This window comes from Salvelinus namaycush, chromosome 1 (genome assembly GCF_016432855.1).
Source record: "Salvelinus namaycush isolate Seneca chromosome 1, SaNama_1.0, whole genome shotgun sequence".
In the NCBI taxonomy this organism is placed as follows: domain Eukaryota; kingdom Metazoa; phylum Chordata; class Actinopteri; order Salmoniformes; family Salmonidae; genus Salvelinus; species Salvelinus namaycush.
Window position 1 is genome coordinate 34677105 of NC_052307.1, and position 24795 is coordinate 34701899.

Genomic DNA, 24795 nt, shown 5'->3' on the forward strand with positions numbered 1-24795 from the left:
CTCCAACCCAGCAGAGCCTACCATCCCCCAGTTTCACACCTCTGGCCCTTGGAAACTCTGTCGCTAGGGGCAATACTTTCCTGACCTGTGTCATGTGACATGGTCAGCCAATCATTGGCCTAGCCAGGGGCAGGAGAACCCCCAACACAATCTCTGAACTCTTCAGTTGCATTTTGGAGTCCAGGTTGAGCACAGCCTATGTAAACCCCTGGCTTCACACAACTCATCAGTTGGACCTTTCTTCCACTAGTCTATTCTCCTTCCTGTTCACTGTGTGTGTGCCTGTCTTGAGTGTGTCAATAAACGTGTGTTCTGTACACCTGTCTCTTACTGGTCATTTCCATCTTCTTACCGGGACGCTGGGACAGTTGCACATATAATCTAAACTGGCACCTTTATTAGAGTCCACCACCAGTTGGTGGCACTCTTTTTCACCTGCGTATAGCCCCCACTACACCACTACATACAGGTACGTTGCACCTTATCACAAATCTAAAGTCCAGGGGAAAGTGGATTGAGATGCCTGGGCACTGTGCTTTTCAGCGGCTGTGGTGCTGAATCATGTCCGGGGCGCTGTCCATGGTGCTGAATGGTTGTGCGCTGGTATTAGGGCACAAGAGATTCCCACAGGCTAGTTAGATGTGTTCATTCTACCTGCGGCTTCCAAAAGTGCGCAACTGCAGCCTGCAATTTGGGGCGTTTCTGCATGTGGACATTCCTGCATCTGCAGGAATCCCCCCCATCGAGCATTCCATTGGTTCCTGCATGAATGCTCCTCGGGGGTGAAGGACACTGTCTACCGGTCGCCCCCGCCTCCCGCTAGCACAGCAGACGACAGGCTAGGGCAACACCGTATGCTAGCTATCTAGCTAGTTTGCTAGTTAGCGACACCATGTGCGAGCTTGCTAGTTAGCTAGCACATTATTTCACCCCCGCCTCCCGCCTGCTGTGTACCAGAGAATACTGTGCCCAACCGGTTGGGTGAAGGACACTGTGTACCGGTCGGCCCTGTCTCCCGCTAGCACAGCAGATGGGAGGTTAGAGCGACACTGTGTACTAGCTAGCTAAATAGTTAGCAACACCCTGTACTAGCTAGTGCATTAATGCCGCCTACCGTACTGAAGAGTCGCCGCCTCCCGCCTGTCCTAACTTAAAAATTGACCAATAGAAGTATAAAGAGGGGTTCCTGCAGATGCAGGAATGCCCACATGCTGGGATGCCCCAAATTGCAGGCAGCAATTAGACATCATTGCTTCTACAGTTTAAGTTACAACAAAGATTAGTGACCTAGCAATAGCCTAGTATCCAGCATCCACATCACGTGTGCCAAAAATATACCAACAACTGATGCAACGAGGAGCAATAGCAGGGATAAATTGTAGGGTAGTGACACAGACTCTTCAGTGGGCTGAGATGTGACCCATTTCCTTTAAGATGTAAAGGAAAGCAAGCAATAGTCTGGATGATGAGAGCCAGCTCCTTTGTCTACTGTCTCAGCTATCGCACATGATGATACTGTAATCGAGTTTTACTGGATAATTACATATGAAATAGCTGAACGTATTTCACTACTCAGGCCCGTTAAATGACGTCGCCAAAACAGAGCGTGTATTGAACGTGGCCCGGAAGTTGCTATTGTTTGTGAGGGTACATTTAACTGGAGTAAATAAGCTAAACGAAGGCGTTGACGTACTTGTGTAAAATCGAGATGTTTTGAAAATTCTATCGGATATTATAGTTAGCTAACTGTGGCTAGCTGAAATAGCTAATTAGGTCAGTGTTGATATGCGTCTACTAGCATAGATAGCTAACGTTAGCTAAATTGGGTTCTTAGCTTGCAACTAGCTTGCTTCTTCAGCTACCAAGCAACATGCCTTCGTACAAAGCAGTGAGAAAGAGCAACCGCTTCTATTATTTCATCAAATTCACCTTAAATATCTACTCAATGCTCTTCTCGGTAAGTGTTTTAATATTGACTTGTTGGTTTCAGGTACAGGGTTGGGGACCGGACCACAAACATGTTGGATTGTGTGACTGTCAGATAACCACCATCACCTTTGTTTACCACACAGCTAACGTTATATGTTACTAGCCAGCTGTCTAGCTAGCCAGTGTAACAGCTATCTAGTAGCTGCCAGGATCTTCTTAGTTGGCTAGCTAGCTAACTCGGGTGTCAAATTGCTTGCAAGAATAACAAATAATGAAAATACTGCTGTGCACACTATTGTCGTTCATTTACTACACTAGGCTACACTGCTTTTGCTGCTTTGTAGTGCAGGGCGTGCCGTGAGACTACTGTGATACAGTTAAAAGTGAAGTGGGAGATTTTCTTTGCCGACAGGAAATGGGATGCTAACTGTAGCCCATTAACACATTTGATTGTTTCAGACTATTCTAGGGCCTTCATATTGCAATATTTGGAAAGAGTAACTAGCTATAGGCCTAAGCCTACCTATTACTCTACATTTGATTAAGCCTAATGAGTCTAATCAGTGTTATAGTCAAATTACCATTTAATGCAGCCTGGTGTTAATGCCTCTTCTTGGTGTTCTGAGACATGTGGGACATTTACTACATTGTTGTTACAGCTTTTCAGGGCAGGAGTGGGTTACACAGGTAAGTCTAATTCACTTAAATGCCATAACATGCTAGCATACATGACACACATACACTTATGTGTCATGTAGGCTTTAAAGTGGAACTGACAGCATTTTGTCAACATTATTCAAATATGTTCATATACACCCACAGGAGGATTGTGGCTGCTTATTTTTCTTTCTGACAAGCAAGAATATAGATATGGTCATTTTCACATTTTCATACATTCATAGAATGTATATAGAGTGGGAAAATGTCTGTGCGTTTGGAAAATTAATAGATACTGCAGCGAATAAAACCTAATAAAAATATCTACACAGACCGGTGCACCATAGCCAATCAGAGCTACAATAGGCTTATATGCAAATAAGCCAATTGCCACACGGGCCTGCCATCAATTACTTTAAACTGGACTGTGTGTTTACAGGCAGTAGCAACAGCAAGACTTTAGATCATTAGAAAGATTTGCCATAAGCCACAGAATACACCTGAATGGATTTCAATAAAATATGTAAATAGCATGGGAGTCCTCTTACATCAAATTTTATTGGTCACATACGCATGGTTAGCATATGTTAATGCGAGTGTATCGGAATGCTTGTGCTTCTAGTTCCGACAGTGCAGTAATATCTAACAATTCCCCAACAACTACCTAATACACACAAATCTAAAGGGGTGAATGAGAATATGTACATATAAATATATGGATGGGCGATGGCCAAGCGGCATAGGCAAAGTGCAATAGATCGTATAAAATACACTACATATGATATTAATAATGTAAGATATGTAAACATTATTAAAGTGTCATTATTTAAAATGGCATTGTTTAAAGTGACTAGTGATCCATTTATTAAAGTGGGCAGTGATTGGGACTCAGTGTAGGCAGCAGACTCTCTGAGTTAGTGATGGCTGTTTAGCAGTCTGATGGCCTTGAGATAGAAGCTGTTTTTCAGTCTCTCGGTCCCGGCTTTGATGCACCTGTACTGACCTCGCCTTTTGGATAGTAGCGGTGTGAACAGGCAGTGGCTCGGTTGGTTGTTGTCGTTGCTGATCTTTTTGGACTTCCTGTGACATCGGGTGCTGTAGGTGTCATGGAGGGCAGATAGTTTGCCCCCGGTGATGCGTTGTGCAGACCGCACCACCCTCTGGAGAGCCTTGCGGTTGAGAGCGGTGCTGTTGCCGTACCAGGCTGTGATACAGGATGCTCTCGATTGTGCATCTGTAAAAATTTCTTCAGCCTCCTCAGGTTGAAGAGGCGCTGTTGCGCCTTCTTCACCACGCTGTCTGTGTGGGTGGACCATTTCAGTTTGTTTGTGATGTGTACGCCGAATAACTTAAAGCTTTCCACCTTCTCCACTGCTTCTTCCTGAAGTCCACGATCATCTCCTTTGTTTTGTTGACGTTGAGTGAGAGGTTGTTTTCCTGACACCACACTCCGAGTGCCCTCACCTCCTCCCTGTAGGTTGTCTCGTCGTTGTTGGTAATCAAGCCCACTACTGTTGTGTCGTCTGCAAACTTGATGATTGATTTGGAGGCGTGCATGGCCACGCAGTCGTGGGTGAACAGAGAGTACAGGAGGGGGCTGAGCACAACCCTTGTGGGGCCCCAGTGTTGAGGGTCAGCGAAGTGGAGATGTTGTTTCCTACCATCACCACCTGGGGGCGGCCCGTCAGGAAGTCCAGGACCCAATTGCACAGGGCGGGGTTGAGACCCAGGGCCTCCAGCTTAATGATGAGCTTGGAGGGTACTATGGTGTTGAATGCTGAGCTGTAGTCAATGAACAGCATTCTTACATGGCTATTCCTCTTGTCCAGATAGGATAGGGTAGTGTGATGGCGATTGCATCGTCTGTGGACCTGTTGAGGCGGTATGCAAACTGAAGTGGGTCTAGGGTGGCCGGTAAGGTGATATGATCCTTGACTAGTCTCTCAAAGCACTTCATGATGACAGAAGTGAGTGCTACAGGGCGGTAGTCATTTAGTTCAGTTATCTTTGCCTTCTTGGGTACAGGAACAATGGTGGCCCGGTGTCTGAACCGATTCCGACAACATATCCCGAGAGAGCCATGTTTCCGTGAAACAGAATGTTACAGTCTCTGATGTCTCTCTGGAATTTTGTCTACCTTGTTGTCAAGAGACTGGACATTGGTGAGTAGTATACCCGGGAGCGGTGGGCGATGTGCACGTCTACGGAGCCTGACCAGGAGGCTGCTCCATCTGCCCCTTCTGCGGTGCTGTTGTTTTGGGTCGGCTTCTGGGATTAGATCCATTGTCCTGGGTGGTGGTCCAAACAGAGGATCCGCTTCAGGAAAGTTGTATTCCTGGTCGTAATGTTGGTAAGTCGACGTTGCTCTTTTATCCAATAGTTCTTCCCGGCTGTATGTAATAAGACTTAAGATTTCCTGGGGTAACAATGTAAGAAATAATACAGAAATAAACAAAATACTGCATAGTTTCCGAATGACTCGAAGCGAGGCGACCATCTCTGTCGGCTCTATCTTGTTCCTTTGGGAACTTTACATTCCTATTGATCAAACAACAATGAAAAGGTAGGCTCTCTCGCCCTGTGTTGCCTATGCACATCAGCAACAACAAGATCAACAGCTAATGTTAACCAGAGCGAGTTGAGCTAAAATCTAACAAGGGAACAGTAGATAAACCCTCAACCCTTTTTGGGTTGGCTGTCAAAATTGCACTGATGAACGATGGGGAGTAGCCTACTCGCTCTTCTGCAGCTTGTCTGTCATTGTATGCTTGTCCCAACCCACGTTTTGACGACTGAATGGGAACTTTCCTGCCTGCCCGCTAGTGATGTGAAGTTCGCGAACAATTCTCAATTTTTGAACAACCCTTTTTACTGACTCGAGAGACATGATTTGTTTTTTTCAGAGTGACTCTTTAATTTTTGTCGTTCATTTGACCTACTGGCCACAATTAATTCTACAGCAGTATTAAAAGCCAATTTATGCTTTCTCTGGCCATGCGATCCAGAGGCTCCTTACAGAGGGTGTGATGCAATTGCAGAGCCTCTGGAGGTGGGGGCGGGAGGCACTGTATAAACACAAACTCACTTCCTTGACCACTTCCTTCGCAACAGTTCTGCTCTGCGACGCGCAAGAAGTATGACTGCACTGACTTCTTCAGAGGTCGTATCGCTGTAAATGAGATACGGTCAATGCAGACTCCGGATTTACCATGCAGAGCCTTTAAATACCGGCGACTCCGGATATTTGCTCCGACCAGCAACTGTCCATGTGTGCAAGGGAAAATAAATTATGCTGCAGCATAGAGAAGAAAAAATACATATTTGGAACTGATAATTGATCACATGGCGCAAGAATGAATGCAATTAATTGAATGTTATGATGGACACAGCTTTGTAGAACCACAACATACACATCCTCTGCTCAACAAACTCGAACTCAAGAAAAAATATTTTGGGGGGGCTGCAATTCGCAAACGGTATCACTCAGTCAAGCAATGCCAAGTGTCGTTTAACAATCTAGTCCGGTTGCAGACACCACAAATAGACCTAGTTTAAACTGTGTCAAGTAGGGCTATCCCCGACTAAAAGAAATTAATAATAATCTTTGTCAACCGAAAGACGTCTGTTTTTTCGACCATTCGATTGGTCGACATTTTTAAATGTGTATTTTTCCATATATCAAATCAAACTTTATTTGTCACATGCGCCAAATACAACAAGTGTAGACCTTACCGTGAAATGCTTACTTACAAGCCCTTAACCAACAGTGCAGTTCAAGAAGCGTTAAGAAAATACTTACAAATAAACTAAAGTAAAAAAAATTATAAAAAGTAACACAATAACATAATAATAACGAGGCTATATACAGGGTGTACCGAGTCAGTGTGCGGGGGTACAGGTTAGTTGAGGTAATTTGTACATGTAGGTAGGGGTGAAGTAATAAACAGCGAGTAGCAGCAGTGTACAAAACAAATGGGGGGGGGTCTATGTAAATAGTTCGGTGGCCATTTGATTAATTGTTCAGCAGTCTTCTGGCTTGGGGGTAGAAGCTGTTATGGAGCCTTTTGGTACTAGACTTTGCGCTCCGGTACCGCTTGCCATGCGGTAGCAGAGAAAACAGTCTTGGGTGACTGGAGTCTCTGACAATTTTATGGGCTTTCATCTGACACCGCCTATTATATACACTTGAAGTAGGAAGTTTACATACACTTAGGTTGGAATCATTAAAACTCGTTTTTCAACCACTCCACAAATTTATTATTAACATACTATAGTTTTGGCAAGTCGGTTAGGGCATCTACTTTGTGCATGACACAAGTAATTTTTCTAACAATTGTTTACAGACAGGTTATTTCACTTATAATTCACTGTATCACTATTCCAGTGGGTCAGAAGTTTACATACAATAAGTTGACTGTGCCTTTAAACAGCTTGGAACATTCAAGAAAATGGTGTCATGGCTTTAGAAGCATCTGATAGGCTAATTGACATAATTTGAGTCAATTGGAGGTGTACCTGTGGAAGGCCTACCTTCAAACTCAGTGCCTCTTTGCTTGACATCATAGGAAAATCAAAAGAAATTAGCCAAGACCTCAGAAAAAAATGGTAGACCTGGTTCATCATTGGGAGCAATTTCCAAACGCCTGAAGGTACCACGATCATCTGTACAAACAATAGTACGCAAGTATAAACACCATGGGACCACGCAGCCGTAATACCGCTCAGGAAGGAGAAACATTCTGTCTCCTAGAGATGAATGTACTTTGGTGTGAAAAGTGCAAATCAATCCCAGATCAACAGCAAAGGACCTTGTGCAGATGCTGGAGGAAACAGGTACAAAAGTATCTATATCCACAGTAAAACGAGTACTATATCGACATAACCTGAAAGGGTGCTCAGCAAGGAAGAAGCCACTGCTCCCAAACCACCATAAAAAGCCAGACAACGGTTTGCAACTGCACATGGGGACAAATATTGTACTTTTTGGAGAAATGTCCTTTGTTGTGATGGAAAAAAAAATAGAACTGTTTGGCCATAATGACCATTGTTATGTTTGGAGGGAAAAGGGAGAGGTTTGCAAGCCGAAGAACACTATCCCAACCGTGAAGCACGGGGGTGGCAGCATCATGTTGTGGGGCTGCTTTGCTGCCGGAGGGACTGGTGCACTTCACAAAATAGATGGCATATTGAGGAAGGGAAATTATGTGGATATATTGAAGCAACATCTCAAGACATCAGTCAGGAAGTTGGTCGCAAATGGGTCTTCCAAATGGACAATGACCCCAAGCATACTTCCAAAGTTGGGGCAAAATGGCTTAAGGACAACAAAGTCAAGGTATTGGAGTGGCCATCACAAAGCCCTGACCTCAATCCTATAGAAAATGTGTGGGCAGAACTGAAAAAGCATGTGCGAGCAAGGAGGCCTACAAACCTGACTGAGTTACACCAGCTGTCCGGATGAATGGGCCAAAATTCACCCAACTTATTGTGGGAAGCTTGTGGAAGGCTAAGTTAAACTATTTAAAGGCAACGCTACCAAATACTAATTGAGTGTTTGTAAACTTCTGACCCACTGGGAATGTGATGAAAGAAATTAAAGCTGGAATAAATCATTCTCTCGACTATTATTTTGACAGTTCACATTCTTAACATAAAGTGGTGATCCTAACTGACCTAAGACAGGGACTTTTTACTAGGATTAAACGTCATGAATTGTGAAAAACTGAATTTAAATGTATTTGGCTAAGGTGTATGTAAACCATCTGACTTCAACTGTAGGTCCTGGATGGCAGGAAGCTTGGCCCCAGTGATGTACTGGGCCGTACGCACTACCCTCTGTAGCGCCTCTTTTCAGTCTCCTGAGGGGAAAAAGGTTTGGCGTGCCCTCTTCACGACTGTCTTGGTGTATTTAGACCATGATAGTTCGTTGGTGATGTGGACACCAAGGAACTTGAAACTCTCTACGCTACAGCCCTATAAATCACATTGGCTACACCTGGCCTGTCTGCAATGAACTTGAAACATTGTATTAACTTGGGCCTGGCCAAAAGCATGCGCTAGCAAGCTTGAAACATTGTATAAAGTATTCTGGGCCCTCAGAGTTTCCCACGCCAGTGAGCTCGGGACAGACACAGCTGTAGGCTATTTGCGCAAGGGGTAAGAAGCAGTACTTGACTTGGGCAGGAGCCCACCGAAGCTGACTACCAGCACCTCACATTTTCTGCTGCTTGAGCTCCTGTTCCTCTTATGGAATATTAACTCAAAAGTATTGTGGAGCTCCTGCACCTAAATATAAACAGTACCAGCACTCAAAATGAGTACTGGAACATATTTCAGTCCAAGTCAAGCACTGATAAGAGGTAATCAAGTAGGCCTATTTTATGACGTTTCTACTGGATCAGAGCATGCCAGTTGAAACAGTGCATCCCGAAGAGCTCGAGGAAGTAAACAATGTACCAGGTTGGCTGTGATTTGCAACCTGATAGCAATATTTGTTGGACTACCAAGACGTACTGTATATTGGTGAATTATATTAATCATGCATTTTAACTGCATCTATCTATTCAGACAAAAAAGCCTTACTCTACGTCATACATTTACTTTATGGCTACTTTTGACAAGGACCCATAGGGCTGTGTTCAGTATGGGCCCTGGTCAAAAGTAGTGCACTATATCAGGAATAAGGTGCCATTTGGGAAGCAGCTGGTGTGTTAAGAGACATCTCTTGAGACCGAGGCCTTGAGTGAGAGCAGTGGTCCTGAGAGGGATCAACTGTTCACTCTGCTCGGTCTCTGCAGGTGATGCAATATTAACTACAACAGTCTCTACGGTCATCTCACCACCAGGCAGAGAAGAGGGATGCAGCCAATAACTGTACATATGAATGGACAAAGCCGTCGATCACGTGACACCGTTCATTCCTATGTGAAGACTCAATAGCGCATTGAAGACAAATGAAGTTGGTTAAGATGGACATAACATGCCCAGTTTAAGCTACTCCAGGAAGTGACGTTGAAGGCTAGCTCAGTGCTGCCCCCTCTCACTGACAGGCACGTGTCTTCACTGACATTTTCAACCTCTCGCTGTCCGAGTCTGTAATAGCAACATGTTTTAAGCAGATCACCATAGTGACAGTGCCCAAGAACACCAAGGTAACCTGCCTAAATGACTACCGACCCGTAGCACTCACATCTGTAGCCATGAAGTGCTTTGAAAGGCTGGTCATGGCTCACAATCAACACCATTATCCTAGAAACCCTAGACCCACTCCAATTTGGTTACTGCCCCAACAGATCCACAGATGATACAATCTCTATTGCATTCTACACTGCCCTTTCCTATCTGGACAAAATGAACACCTATGTGAGAATGCTATTCATTGACTACAGCTCAGCGTTCAACACCATAGTGCCCTCAAAGCTCAACACTAAGCTAAGGACCCTGGGACTCAACACCTCCCTCTGCAACTGGATCCTGGACTTCCTGACGGGCCATCCCCAGGTGGTAAGGATAGGTAACAACACATCCGCCACGCTGATCCTCAACACAGGGGCTCCTCAGTGTTGCATGCTCAGTCCCCTCCTGTACTCCCTGTTCACTCATGACTGCACGGCCATGCACGACTCCAACACCATCATTAAATTTGCCGATGACACAACAGTGATAGGCCTGATCAGCGACGAGACAGCCTATAGGAAGGAGGTCAGAGACCTGGCCGTGGTGCCAGGACAACAACCTCTCCCTCAAAGTGATCAAGACAAAGGAGATGATTGTGGACTACAGGATAAGGAGGACCGAGCACGTCCCCATTCTCATCGACGGGGCTGCAGTGGAGCAGGTTGAAAGCTTCAAGTTCCTTGGTGTCCACATCACCAACAAACTATCATGGTCTATGCACAACAAGACAGTCATGAAGAGGTCACGACAAAACCTATTCCCCCTCAGGAGACTGAAAAGATTTGGCATGGGTCCTCAGATCCAGGTTCTACAGCTGCACCGTCAAGAGCATCCTGACTGGTTGCATCACTGCTTGGTATGGCAACGGCTCGGCCTCCGACTGCAAGGCACTACAGAGGGTAGTGCGAACAGGCCAATCCATCACTGGGGCCAAGCTTCCTGCCATTCAGGACCTCTATACCAGGCGGTGTCAGAGGAAGGCCCTAAAAATTGTCAAAGACTCCAGCCACCCTAGTCATAGACTGTTCTCTCTGCTACCGCACGGCAAGCGATACTGGAGCTCCAAGTCTAGGTCCAAGAGGCTTCTAACCAGCTTCTACCCCAAAGCCATAAGACTCCTTAACATCTAGTCAAATGGCTACCCACCCAGACTATTTGCACCCAACCCCCCTTTACACCGCTGCTACTCTCTGTTGTCATCTATGCGTAGTCACTTTAATATCTCTATCTACTCTACCTACATACTACCTCAACTAACCGGTGCCCCCATACATTGACTCTGTATCGGTACCCCCCCCCCCCCCCCCCCCCCCCTGTATATAGTCTCGCTATTGTTATTTTACTGCTGCTCTTTAATTGCTTGCTACTTTTATCTCTTATTCTTATCCATATTTTTTGGGAACTGCGTTGTTGGTTAGGTGCTCGTAAGTAAACATTTCACTGTAAGGTTTACACCTGTTGTATTCGGCGCATGTGACAAATAAAATTTGATTTGAACTCAAGTTGAAGGCCACCGGGGTACTGCAGGCTGAATTAGCATCTCAATTATCCTCATAACTTCTTGTGTGTGCCATTTTTAAAACAATTGGTTCAAGGACATACATCTGGTGTAATTAGAAGAAGTTACTGGTACCATGATTGTCTTTGAATGTTGTATTTATTTACTCAAATTGACCATGAAGATTTCCATTTTTCCATTCACTATAATGGAGGGGGGTCATGTTTTCTGCTAACAATGCCTGCGGTACTGTGGTCGGCCTTCAACTCCCGTGGCTTCAATGAGGGGGGGAGGGGGGGGGGGATCGTTTTCCCCTGCATGCAGCTGAAAGAGAGGATGAAGGGAACTGGGGGAGATTGTATGAGATATGGATGAGTGACTTTGGCCATGACTTTCAATTGGTTTTCTTGGCTATACATCAGAGTTTATGTTATAAAATTCAGCCTACCCTTGAGTAGTGACTCAGTGTTTAGGCATATAGTGACGTCTTTATACATTTATATGTGCCTATGGGGGAAATCACCAATATCTCTCTCACCGTAGACAACCTTTGAGTGCCATTGAATAATTCCATTTTTTTGTTGTTGTGTGTTCTCATGTAGTTAACCTAGGTGTTGGTGCGCTGCCTGGAAAGTGTTGGGACTAGAATGTCTAGTATAGGCTAGTGCTCTCTGACACTTTTTGTTGTTGTCATATTTGAATTGCAAACCCTATCCTAGGCTAATGGATGAGTCAGCCAATTTTGATCGTATTTTACTCATCCAGTTACTTTATCAGTTAAATGTAACCATGCCCCTTCCATCACTCTCTCTTTCCACCACCATGTTTGGTGAATCCTCGTCTTCCTAGAATCAATCAGTGGGTATAATGAATCCCTCGCTCTCTCTCACTCCATGACTCTCCTTCTAACCTCAAAGGAAATTGCAGTCGTTTTCATGTTCAATTTGCACACTCTTTCTCTCTCTCTCTCACTCTCAAGAAACTGTAATACGGCATTTCCACTGAGGATTTACCCCGGTGTTTTACCCAAAAGGCTCAGACTTTTCTGTTTCCATCTATGCATTTACACAATGGCTGACTTGAACACCTTCTCACAAACCAACAGTCCTGAATGATGCGGAGGTTGTTGGTTCTGCTCGCCACAAGTCTTTAGAGTCACTCTCTTGACGGAAACACAATAACACTAGACATATATTAACATAAAACACTGGCGGCCCACTGGTGTGGGGGTAAGTCTCAATGGAAAAGCACCATCAGTGACTTCATTTGCTTGGATTTTTATTTTCTCTCCTTCTTTCCAGTCTTTCTCACTTCTTCTTTCTTCCTCTCACCTTCCTTTCAGCTCCCACTCTTCCGTGTTGAGATTTAGTGCCTTGGCTTGTGTTCTTCCCTGGCCCACAGCCAGCCATGCAGGGGCTCTCGTAGTTAATTAATGCTGTTTCTTCCCCTTGTCTCTTCAATCTGCTTAATGTAATTTCACACACAGTTTTGCGGGAATCCGTATGACGTGCATGCATAAGTGTGTGTGTGTATGTAGGTTTTTTGGGGGAAGGAGAGAGTCAGGCAACTAATCCTTTAAGAGTGTGTGCCCTATTTGCATAGCTTCTTATCAGTCTGAGGTTTGGTCATTTTAGGATATTTGTCTCTCGGTCTCAGTGTGTCTAGCCTACTTTTCAGTCAACTTAGGCTACACTACGGCGGGAGACAGAATAAATAAGAAAGGAACTAAGGTTCCTCTGTAAGAGACTTGAATTAGGCCTATATCTTTGAAAATGGAGCCTTTAATACATTTTCCGATGTTGGGCGGGGTGGTGGTGGCTGTCAGTAGTGAATGGACTAGAGTAGGTAAAGAGCGAAGACGCTCGCTCTCTTGGTGCAGAGTGCCTTTCTCCGTAATTGAGAATCAATAGGTAGGCCTAGGTGGTGGCAATTGTTAGTTGTTTTTCTATTCTTTTTTGCGAGCGTTGCAGAAAGATAGAACTATCATTGGGTCAAAGCTTGTGTTCCGAATGGCACCCTATTCCCTATGTTGCCTTTGTATAGTTCCTTTAATTCACGATAAAGGGAATAGGGTGCCATTTGGGATGTGAACTAGCAGCCCACCCTGCCCTGGTTTTGAAAGCTCCCAAAAGGCACTCTAGGAGCTAGCCAAGTGGGTTGTTTTATACTAACGAGGGTGATGTCGCAGCGAGACAGGAGCTAGGCCCACCATTTTCTGTCCTCTCCTGTCTCCGTCATCTTCTGTTCCCTATTTGCTAACTTTATTTTGGGCAGCAGGGTGTGGAGCAGGAGCACTAGGGTCTTTAGGCTCTGGTCAAAAGTAGTGCACTATTGGTAATAGGGTACCGTTTGGGGCTCATTGATGCTCTTTTAAAGATGTCCTTGTTATTTGAAATCAGCTATGGGTATGTAATCCAATCCACGGTAGCTTTGAACATAACAGTTGGTGCTGAGCAATTAGTGCTTTTTGTGATTGGTTCGATTTCTTTAAAAAAAAAAATTAAGTAATCACGTTTTTATATTTTTAATTTTTTACATTAAATGCTCTATGCATTATGTGGGTTTAATTATGTAACAACAGAATAAAACAACGAATAAAAGTCCCATGAAGGTAGTGACTACCCATGACTGCTTATCACTTATTAACCATGATTTATTCACATTACTTTAATAAAATATGTGTTTTATTTGAGGACATTATTATTTAATTCCAAGTCCTCATCTCTATGCTATGCTGTCTGACAAAATCAACATTTTTGTAGTTCTTCAAAGTAAATAAGGCATACTTTTATGACTGCTGAATACCAACTATCAATCACTTTGATCATGTATTTTCAGGTAGGGATACCTGGCGAAGAAACAGCTTTCCATCCCTCTCGATCGTGCGTTCTCTCTTCTTTTCGTATCGTGTCTGCTCCACACAGAACGGACAAGTAGACAGACGCACAATGGATTATAAACTATTTAGAATATTAGCCTGTTGAAAACTCGCTACTACATCGCACAGTTCGGGCGTGATCGGATTTATCTCTGCGCATCCAGCTCACAGGAAAAAACAAACGAAATGGAATTCAAATAATTGAACTGACGTTGGTCAAACTTTTGTTTAAAAAATGAAAATTAACAGACATTTTGGTTAATCGCTCAGCACTAATGGCAAAAGCATTTAATGTTCCTCGCTTGGTTAGGCTATGCTTTCTATGCACGCTGCTGTCATAAAATCCTGTTATTTGCAGTGACGCTAATTCATAAAGATGGCACCCTGCAGTGTTCTGACCTTCTCACCCCAACCCGCTCTCCCTCTCTCCCATCTCCTTTCTTTCCCCTACTGCCCTCTCTCCTCCCCATCTCTCTCTGTCTTCCTCCTTTCTCCCTGCCTTAACCCTCTCTTCTCGTACGACTCCCATCTCACTGTCTCGCCGCTTCTACCCCCACCCTCTCTCCCTGTCTCCCGCTCTCTCTTCCTTCCCCTCTTGCCCTGCCTCTTCACTCTCTCCCTGCCTCCCCTACCCCCTCTCCCCTCCTACAGCTCCTGGGCCTGTGTGTGCTGTGCGTGGGGGTGTACGCGGAGGTGGAACGCCAGAATAACCGTACCCTGGAGGGGGTGTTCCTGGCCCCCGCTGTGGTGCTCATCCTGCTGGGCCTGGTGATGTTCACCGTCTCCCTGGTGGGCATGGTGGGCTCCCTCAGGGACAACAAGACCCTGCTACACATGGTGAGAGCGGGGAGGGATGGAGCGGTGGGGAGGAGAGAGATAAAGGGAGGGAGGAGAAAGGAGATCCTGCTACACATGGTGAGAGAGGGGAGTGGGAGGAGGAATGGAGAGGGAGATGAGAGCGGGAGGAAAGGAAGGAGGGGAACGTTATGTCGGCGGAAGCACATGGTGAGAGTAAAGGGATTGGAGGGGTAGATGAGATGAGAAGGGAGGAGAGGGGGAGGACATGGTGGGGGTGATTCAGGATAGAGACATAGCGAGGAGAAGAACCGCCTCACGAAGTCAGAGAGAGAGAGGGAGGGAGGAGGGGACTGACTGGGGTATGTCAGTAAGCCTGATGACGGGTTGCCTGTCTCAGCCCAGCAAGCCATCTGCAGGGCACTTTGTTCTCAATCAGTTATCTCTCTCCAAACTGGGATATACAGATAGCAGCTAAAGTCCCTCTAAACTCTGTCCCTCTGGTTTGTGTCATGCTAAACCCCCCCCCCCCCCCCCCCCCCCTCTCTCTTCAAAGGGCTTTATTGGTATGGGAAACATATGTTTACATTGCCAAAGCAAATGGAATAGACAACCTAAAGGGAAATAAACAAGGGAAATTAACATCTCTTTTTCTCTCTCCTCTCCACCAGTTCTTGTGTGTTCTGTGTGTCCTACTGTTCCTGCAAGTTGTGGCTCTCATCGTTGCACTCATCTTTGAGAAGAAGGCCAGTTCTCTCATTTCTGGCACCTACACACATGCATGCACGCACACGTCATCTGTAACATGTTCACATGGTACAGCAGTGTCCCCTTTGGCATAGCCTCCAGCCACGAAAAGATCACATCACAGCAGCATTCAATGTGATGGATGATGACTTCCATCGCTCATCATTCCCACCCCTCTCTCTTTACTCTTCCTCCTCTCTCTCTCCCTGTAGACATCAGCCTTGTTCCAAAGTAGCATACGAGAGGGAATTAAACACTATTACGATGATCTGGACTTCAAAAACATCTTGGACTTTGTGCAACAGAAGGTAAGAGAGGACTCGCTTTACATTAACGGAAGCAACAGACAGGATATAGTGATGTGTGTGTGTGTGTGTGTGTGTGTGTGTGTGTGTGTGTGTGTGTGTGTGTGTGTGTGTGTGTGTGTGTGTGTGTGTGTGTGTGTGTGTGTGTGTGTGTGTGTGTGTGTGTGTGTGTTGAATGTAGGATACACTGAGATGGATAGAGTATGAGTGATTGAAAAAACAACAGACTGAACCCTGTCATTATTAAATCCTCCCCCACTACACATACACACACACACACACACACACACACACACACACACTAGTCTTTTGAGAGGTTGGCTAATTTTGTATTTTATCTCTGCCATTCATCCTGGTTAATTAATTAACCAGACCACATATATATTTATTTATGTAACCTTTATTTAACTAGGCAACTAGGCATAATAATCCTCACTGCTGCAGGCATTCAATCCTGTCATTGGCCACCATTGTTTACACCTCTCAAAGCTTTCATTTCCACCTGTGTAACAAATGGCGCACACTATTCTCTAACAGTCTGCTACTTTCGACAGAGCCATATGATTCCTGGTCAAAAGTAGTGCTCTATATAGGGAATAGGGTGTCATTTGGGAAACAGCTGTTGTCATTTGCACACCTATTAGAGTGCCTCTATCTCAATCAGCAGTGGAGTACAACGCTGTTGAGCCCCACAAAGAGAACAACACAATAACAAGCTGCTGCTGCCACTATAATACCAAAAGATACCAAAAGCGTTGACCCGCTGTCGTATCTCTACTTTTCTCTCTACGCTGCTATCAACATGCTAGGTTATCCATCTGATTTCCTACAGCCTGCACGAGTTTAAAGTGTAGTCTTTATTTGAGTGTCAAAGTCCCGGTTTACCTGGGGCCCTCGCTCCCTGTCTGGCAATCTCCACATCGATATCGATTTGCTGGGGGAAATGGGTTGTGAGATTAACGTCAATGAATGAAGCCAGCCCTGCCCTGGGTTGAAAGGATAAAGATTGGGTGATTCCCAAATGGCTATTTTCTGCAGTTGAAGTCGGAAGTTTACATACACTTAGGTTGGAGTCATTAAAACTCGTTTTTAAACCACTCCACAAATTTCTTGTTAACATACTATATAGTTTTGGTAAGTTGGTTAGGACTTGAATGAACGATTGGAAAATAATTCAGTTCCAACCCCTGGAAGAAATTGTGCACAAATATTGAATTTTAAAAGCCCGTTATATTAAATGAAGTGCCCTTTAACATAGACCACATGGAAAATAAGTGTATGTAAACTTCTGACTTCAACTGTATGTACAGTTGAAGTCAAAGTTTACATACACCTAGGTTGGAGTCATTAAAACTCGTTTTTCAACCACTCCATGTCTTGTTAACAAACTATAGTTTTGGTAAGTCGGTTAGGACATCTACTTTGTGCGTGACACAAGTAATTTTTCCAACAATTGTTTACAGACAGATTATTTCACTTATACTTCACTGTATCACAATTCCAGTGGGTCAGAAGTTTACATACACTAAGTTGACTGTGCCTTTAAACAGCTTGGGAAATTCCAGAAAATGATGTCATGGCTTTAGAAGCTTCTGATAGGCTAATTGACATCATTTGAGTCAATTGGAGGTGTTCCTGTGGATGTATTTCAAGGCCTATCTTCAAACTCAGTGCCTCTTTGCTTGACATCATGGGAAAAACAAAAGAAAGCAGGCCAAGACCTTTTTTGTAGACCTCCACAAGTCTGGTTCATCCTTGGGAGCAATTTCCAAACGCCTGAAGGTACCACATTCTTCTGTACAAACAATAGTATGCAAGTATAAACACCATGGGACCACGCAACCGTCATACCGCTCAGGAAGGAGATGCATTCTGTCTCCTAGAGATGAACGTACTTTGTTGCGAAAAGTGCAAATCAATCCCAGAACATTGGCAAAGGACCTTGTGAAGATGCTGGAGGAAACAGGTACAAAAGTATCTATATCCACAGTCTAACAAGTCCTATATCGACATAATCTGAAAGGCCGCTCAGCAAGGAAGAAGCCACTGCTCCAAAACCGCCATAAAAAAGCCAGACTACGGTTTGCAACTGCACATGGGGACAAAGATCGTACTTTTTGGAGAAATGTCCTCTGGTCTGATGAAAAAGGGGGAGGCTTGCAAGCCGAAGAACACCAACACCATCCACGGGGGTGGCAGCATCATGTTGTGGGGTGCTTTGCTGCAGGAGGGACTGGTGCACTTCACAAAATAGATGGCATCATGAGGTGGGAAAATGATGTGGATATATTGAAGCAACATCTCAAGACATCAGTCAGGAAGTTAAAGCTTGGTCACAAATGGGTCTTCCAAATGGACAATGACCCCAAGCATACTTCCAAAGTTGTGGAAGTACGGACAACAAAGTCAAAGTACTGGAGTGGCCATCACAAAGCCCTGACCTCAATCCTATAGAAAATGTATGGGCAGAACTGAAAAAGCGTGTGCGAGCAAGGAGGCCGACAAGCCTGACTCAGCTACACCAGCTCTGTCAGGAGGAATGGGCCAAAATTCACCCAACTTATTGTGGGAAGCTTGTGGAAGGCTACCCAAAATGTTTGACCCAAGTTAAACAATTTAAAGGCAATGCTATCAAATACAAATTGAGTGTATGTAAACTTCTGACCTAATGGGAATGTGATGAAAGAAATGAAAGCTGAAATAAATCATTCTCTCTTCTAGTATTCTGACATTTCACATTCATAAAATAAAGTGGTGATCCTACCTGACAGGGAATATTTACTAGGATTAAATGTCAGGAATTGTGAAAAACTGAGTTTAAATGTATTTGGCCTAGGTGTATGTAAACTTCCTACTTCAACTGTATATAATCTATAAAATCCCGTTGGGCTGTGGTCTAAAGTAGTGCACTATAGAGGGTATAGGGTGCCATTTGGTACCGAGGCAGAGTAGAGAATGTCCTCAGGGCTCCAGTCCAAGGTGACAGGGAGGTTCTGACCTGAGCAGGGAAGCAGTCACTCACTGTGGTTGTTTTTCCCCCCCCCGCTTACTTCATTAAGATGCCTGTGTTTGGTGCTGTTTCTCTCCCTCTCTCTCCCCTCGTTCTCTCTATCTCTTTTTCTCTGTTTATTTTCTTCTCCAGTTCTCTTGTTGTGGTGGGGACGAGTACAAGGACTGGGGTGTCAATCAATACCATTTCTGCAATGGCACCGGGCCGCTGGCCTGTGGCGTTCCTTATACATGTTGTGTCCGCCACAAGGTGAATGCTCTCGTCGTACACACACACACACACACACACACACACACACACACACACACACACACACACACACACACACACACACACACACACACACACACACAGTAGATTATTTTTAATCATCCATTGGCACCATTCTCCAGCTGTCACCTTTTATCTAGACCGTGTGTGTGTGTCAGGTAGGAACTGATAACACACATTGATTTTTTATTTTAACCAGGCAAGTCAGTTAAGAACAAATTGTTATTTACAATGACGGCCTACACTGGCCAAACCCGGACGACGCTGGGCCAATTGTGCGCCGCCCTATGTGACTCCCAATCACGGCCGGTTGTGATATAGCCTGGATTCAAACCAGGGTGTCTGTAGTGACGCTTCAAGCACTGAGATGCAGTGCCTTAGACCGCTGCACCACTCGGTAGCCCACATAAACCTTAGCCAATATTATATTTGCCCTCCCTATCAGCCGCTCACATGTCTCTGTGGATCTTATTTAGCGCTCCTCCAGACCCACACACAGACCCACTGAGCACACTGAGCCTTGCAGAGGTAGTGAGAAGCATCAGTGGCCTGTAGCAATAAGGGATCCTCATTTATTTTAAACAAAGATCAGTTCTTGGAAACTGGAGAAGTCTCTAAACCCCAAAGCAATACTCTACTCTCTTCCCTTTTAATCATATACTAAGACCCTGTTATTTGTAAAGGTGATCTCCACACACAGATGAAATGGGAGGGGGGGGGGGGGTGAATGTCATTCTACCACATGGAATCACACACCCATCAGGGAGACCTTTCCTTGTGCTTCGGATGAGTAAGCTAACCATGTTCTAGCGCTACTGTTCATCTTTGGTGTTTTACGTGCACAGGTCAGATATTGTGAGAGCGAAATGAAGAGACAAAGCCATACAGCCCTCTAGCCATGAATTGAGTGAGTGGATCCATGTTCTGCTTTCAGTACAGGCCCTCTCCCCCTGCCTCTCATCCCCGGCCTCATGCTGCATTACTAGGCAATTAACGCTGGTTGAATTGGTTACAGTGAAATGTGTGGAGTCACTCAGGCACAGGAAGAGACCCCGAGACCTCGGCGTCAGTTGAGGGAGTGGGAGATAATTAAATCCATTTACTGAACTCATGATTCATTTCCTCTCTCCCTGTCTAACTCACCCTCTCGCTATCTCTCTCTCTCTTGTTCCTTTATCACTTCATCTTTTTCTCTCTCTCTCTCTCTCTGTGCCTTGTCTGTTTGTCTTTCTTCTCTCTCTGTCTCTCTTCTTTGCTTCTTCCTCTGGTCTGTACCCACACAGGGCAACTCCAAAGCACCACAAAGCTATAAACTGATTAAGGAATGTCCAGCTCTCTGCCATGTGCTCCACAACATGTGTCTGTTGGTGTCCGACGTGCATAAATGTACTTTTTAACAACAAGGATACTTACCTGACTTCAAAAAACAAAACAAATAAATGATAGTTATTTGCACATGACTCATCTTCATAATCATATTCTCCCTGTCTTGTTTTCTCAGGTGGGAGAGGTTGTCAACACTCTTTGTGGTTACAAGACTCTCAGCCAGCAGGTAAGGGGAAGATAAGTGGTTATATCCCAGTCCTAATAGGCTGTGAAATCTTTCCCCCCCCCTCCATTTCCTCTCAGTGTACTGCTTGTTTGTTGGCCTTCATTAGCCTGTGGAGCTTGTCATTCTGCGCAGAGACCGAAGCTATGTTTCAAATGGCACCATATTCCCTATAAAGTGCACTACTTTTGACCAGGGCCCGCATAGGTAGTGCACTATATAGGGTGCCATTTGGGACGCAACCAAAGATGGCAACAGGGAAAAGAGCAGCAACAGGATCATTTACTTTTATGGCCCCAAAATGGTTGTTCTCTCTAGCTGCAGTATGCGGCAAATAAGGTAATTGGTTATCACTGTATTGTGCCTGCTGGTAGTGGCTGGTGGTGTTGTGATATTGATTCAGCTGTCTCTGTTTTCTGTCCTTGAGCCATATTGTCTTTGGTACCGTATGTTGGAAAATCTTTGGGGAATAGTTGAACAGTTTTTTTTTTAAAGGCACACTATTAGTTTGTCGTAGTAGAATATATTTTTCCACTGTTTTTCTATTGTTCATGTTAGCATTGTAGTGCCTCATCATTGTGAAATGACTGTCTTGATTTTTGCCTTAACGCCATGCATACAAACACTCAGTCAAATGCATTTAATTTAGTCTCTCTCTCTTCCTCTGTCTTCTCCTCCCTCTCTCCTTCATTCTGCCCGTTTGCTTGCTTTCTCTGTCAGCGTGAGGTCCTAGATGAGGTGATTCATGTGCGAGGCTGTATCCATGCTGTCAACCTGTGGATGAGCGACAACGTGGGAGCAACTATTGGGCTCTGCTGTGCCTTAGGTCTGCCACAGGTCAGTCACAGACGCACACACACGCTTGCACCAGGTGAGAGCGTGCGTGTGTATTTATTCACTCAGTCTTTCCATCCCCGGGAGGTTTCTCCTAGCACATTTGCATTTTGATTGACTCCTAACCAGTTTTTGTCGGTCTGTCCACCACTTCATTATATTGTGTCTGCCTCTCACACAGAACTAAACAATTTCTGTGTTCCAAATGGCATACTATCCCCAATATAGTGCACTAATTTTGAGCAGGGCCCTATAGGGGGGCGTCAGGTAGCCTAGTGGTTAGAGCGTTGGACTAGTAAAGGTTGCAAGATCGAATCCTCAAGCTGACGAGGTAAAAAATCTGTTGTTCTGCCCCTGAACAAGGCAGTTAACCCACTGTTCCTAGGCCATCATTGAAAATAATAATTTGTTCTTAACTGACTTGCCTAGTTAAATAAAGGTAAAATACATGTAAAAAATAAATAAATAATAGGGAATAGGGTGCCATTAGGAACACGCACAATGTGATGTGAATGGTGTCTGTAGAAAGCACTCCCCCTGAAGAGCTGTAAATTTGGGCTTAGCTAGGCAACCCTCTCCCTTCTCTGTTGGCAACATGGCCTAGCCTACATGTAGCTTAGCCAGTTTACACTGCATGATACAGTATCTCTGTAACATTAACGCTTTCATAACCAACAAGGAGCTGGATGATTTTTATTGTGTTATAAACTCAATTTGAATAAATCAGAGTTTGTTGTTTACTATTATCCATTCACTTAGTTTTTAGTTCTAGTTTAGAGCGTTTGTCTGTCTCCCCCACCCTATCAGCCTCTTTTTACTTTTATCCTCACTCTCCTGTGCTGTGACAATTTTGCAGCCAGACTTCTATGCGAGCCCCCTTGGAGATGTGTAATTACACCACATACTGATTCTACAGCAGCTGCACTATTATAAAATGTGCCTATTCTTTGGGGATGAGGTGCAATCCAGACAGTCCAGTCCAGTAGCAGACAGACCGAAAAGGAAACTGAGGGTTCTTATCAGGCAAGCTCAGGTGGGAACTAGTTAATTTCAAAGCACTGGGGGAGTGGACAGCTGCACACTCAAGTTGGCTTGCCCAGGCATTACCCACCTTGGGACCAAAGTAAGATATTACTTAATTGAAAAGTTGGATATGTGTATGCCTCTGCAACTTTTATGGTGTCAGGTACATGCAAGCACATTAAACACGAACATGACGGTGCATTATATTTAAAAACATAGTTACATGGTCTAAACTGGATTCTATGCGGTGGTCCTTGAATATCCAGCTGGAATATTTTCCCCTGGCTGTGGGTACCAGTCTCTATGGGCCCTGGTCAAAACGATATAGGGAATAAGGGTGTCAGAGTTTGATCCCCAGCCGAGTGATATCAAAGACTGTAAAAATGGGACCCAATGCGTCTCTGCTTGGCACTCAGCATTATGGAGACAGATTAGGGGTAAGGCGCTGCGATAGACTAGCGTCCTGTCCAGGAGGTGAACTTGTACATCAAGCTGACTCACGCTACAGAACCAGGAGATGGGCTCTTGCAAGGCTACTTACATCTCTGCTGTGTTCCCTGCCTCTCTCCAGCCTGCTGAGCTGTGTGTACTAGTCCCAGTGTCAGAGTAAATGTAACTGGTCTCTCTGCTGTGTGTCTCTCCAGCTTATGGGCATCGTGCTGAGCTGTATGTTCTGGAACCTGCTGGTGGAGATGAATGAGTCCATGGACATGGTGGACTTCAAGATCCTCAAGAGGGCTGGCTTTGAGTACAGCGAGCTGGACCTGGCTGGTGCTGGCTGCTGCCTGTGTCTGCCCAGAGACGGAGGCTACCTCCCCCTGCCAGCTTTAGACCCCATCTTGTCTGACCCTGACCTAAAGCCCATCCCCATCCGGGTCCAGCGGCCCCTGCCCGTCCAGGTCCATAGGCCCCTGGCCCAATCCCTCCAAGACCTCAAGCTATCTGGGCTTAGACTGGACGAGGTAGACATTGGGCGGAAGCAGAAAAGAAGGGAATATTAATTTTAGAATTTCCTCTGAGTTGTTTTGTTGTTGTTTTGGTCTGTGTGTTTGTTGAAGGACAGGTTAGACCTGTTGCACTATTTGGTGGTCAAACCAATCAATGGTCATTAACTGACAGGATCACAGGTTATAATGGCCATGTTCCTAGCCGGCTACATTGCATACGCATGCCAGATCTCAATGCCTGGATAGGTGTTTAACATATCAGCTAACCACATTATATGATATAGCAATCTGATGCCTGACTGCGCAGTTGATGACGTGGCACACATCCATTGGTTGATGCAATGCATGCAGTTGGCCTGGAACCCGACCAGAGGTTTGGCACTTTGGAAAGGCATTATTGGAGCAATCGTTAGTCTTTCAAAGAACAAGATGCTGCAGTGGTTTTTAGACACTAATTTAAGTTGTTTTTACCCTTTTCTAAATGGAGCTTTCAAATTGAGCTGCGGTCTCTGCATTATTTTTGACATTTCCTCAAATTTGTTGCAGGTATTTTATAAATCTTTTATTTTGAGCTGTGTCTCATGTGCTAAAGCATACCTCAGGCTGTATTCAAATGGCCCAATAGTCAGAAGACAATTCACATCATGTTTATTTACTATACCGACCTGACATTTTTTTTGTTTGAGATGATCATTCTAGTCAGAGTAGAGGAATGGGAGTAGCCAATCTTGTCTTGCTTCGAGTGCAATGTCTGTGAAGGATGTGTAGCATGTTTCTTTTTTGTATGAACTCTTTGATTCCGTTTGTACACAGTGCCTTCGGGAAGTATTCAAACCCCTTGACTACTGCCTTGTTCTAAATTATTATTCAAATCTTTTTTTAAATTTTTTTTTATCCCTCAGCAATCTACACACAATACCCCATAATTACAAAGTGAAAACCCGTTTTTAGAAATGATTGCTCATTTATTAAAAATTAAAAACAGAAATACCTTATTTACACTACTGTTCAAAAGTTTGGGGTCACTTAGAAATGTCCTTGTTTTTGAAAGAAAATCAAAAAATTGTCCATTTAAAATAACATAAAATTGATCAGAAATACAGTGTAGACATTGTTAATGTTGTAAATGACTATTGTAGCTGGAAATGGCAGATTCTTTTTTTTTTAATGGAATATC

At 44.5% G+C, this 24795-nt stretch overlaps 1 protein-coding gene across 1 annotated transcript; it reads left to right on the plus strand.

Annotated features, from left to right (window-relative positions):
* The first annotated feature begins 14086 nt into the window (after window positions 1–14086).
* On the plus strand, window positions 14087–24567 carry LOC120051464 (tetraspanin-15-like). Its single transcript, XM_038998340.1, has 7 exons — window positions 14087–14098; window positions 14790–14975; window positions 15893–15988; window positions 19128–19244; window positions 20767–20817; window positions 21535–21651; window positions 23316–24567. The coding sequence occupies exons 1-7, from the start codon at window positions 14087–14089 to the stop codon at window positions 23670–23672; spliced, it is 936 nt and encodes a 311-aa protein (XP_038854268.1). The 3' UTR covers window positions 23673–24567.
* The last annotated feature ends 228 nt before the right edge of the window (window positions 24568–24795 follow it).

Bases quoted from the DNA above. Each gene is read 5' to 3' on its own strand.
- LOC120051464 (XM_038998340.1), top strand. The intron at 19,245-20,766 runs GTGAATGCTCTC...TTGTTTTCTCAG, and splicing joins CATGTTGTGTCCGCCACAAG to GTGGGAGAGGTTGTCAACAC. The intron at 21,652-23,315 runs GTCAGTCACAGA...GTGTCTCTCCAG, and splicing joins GTGCCTTAGGTCTGCCACAG to CTTATGGGCATCGTGCTGAG.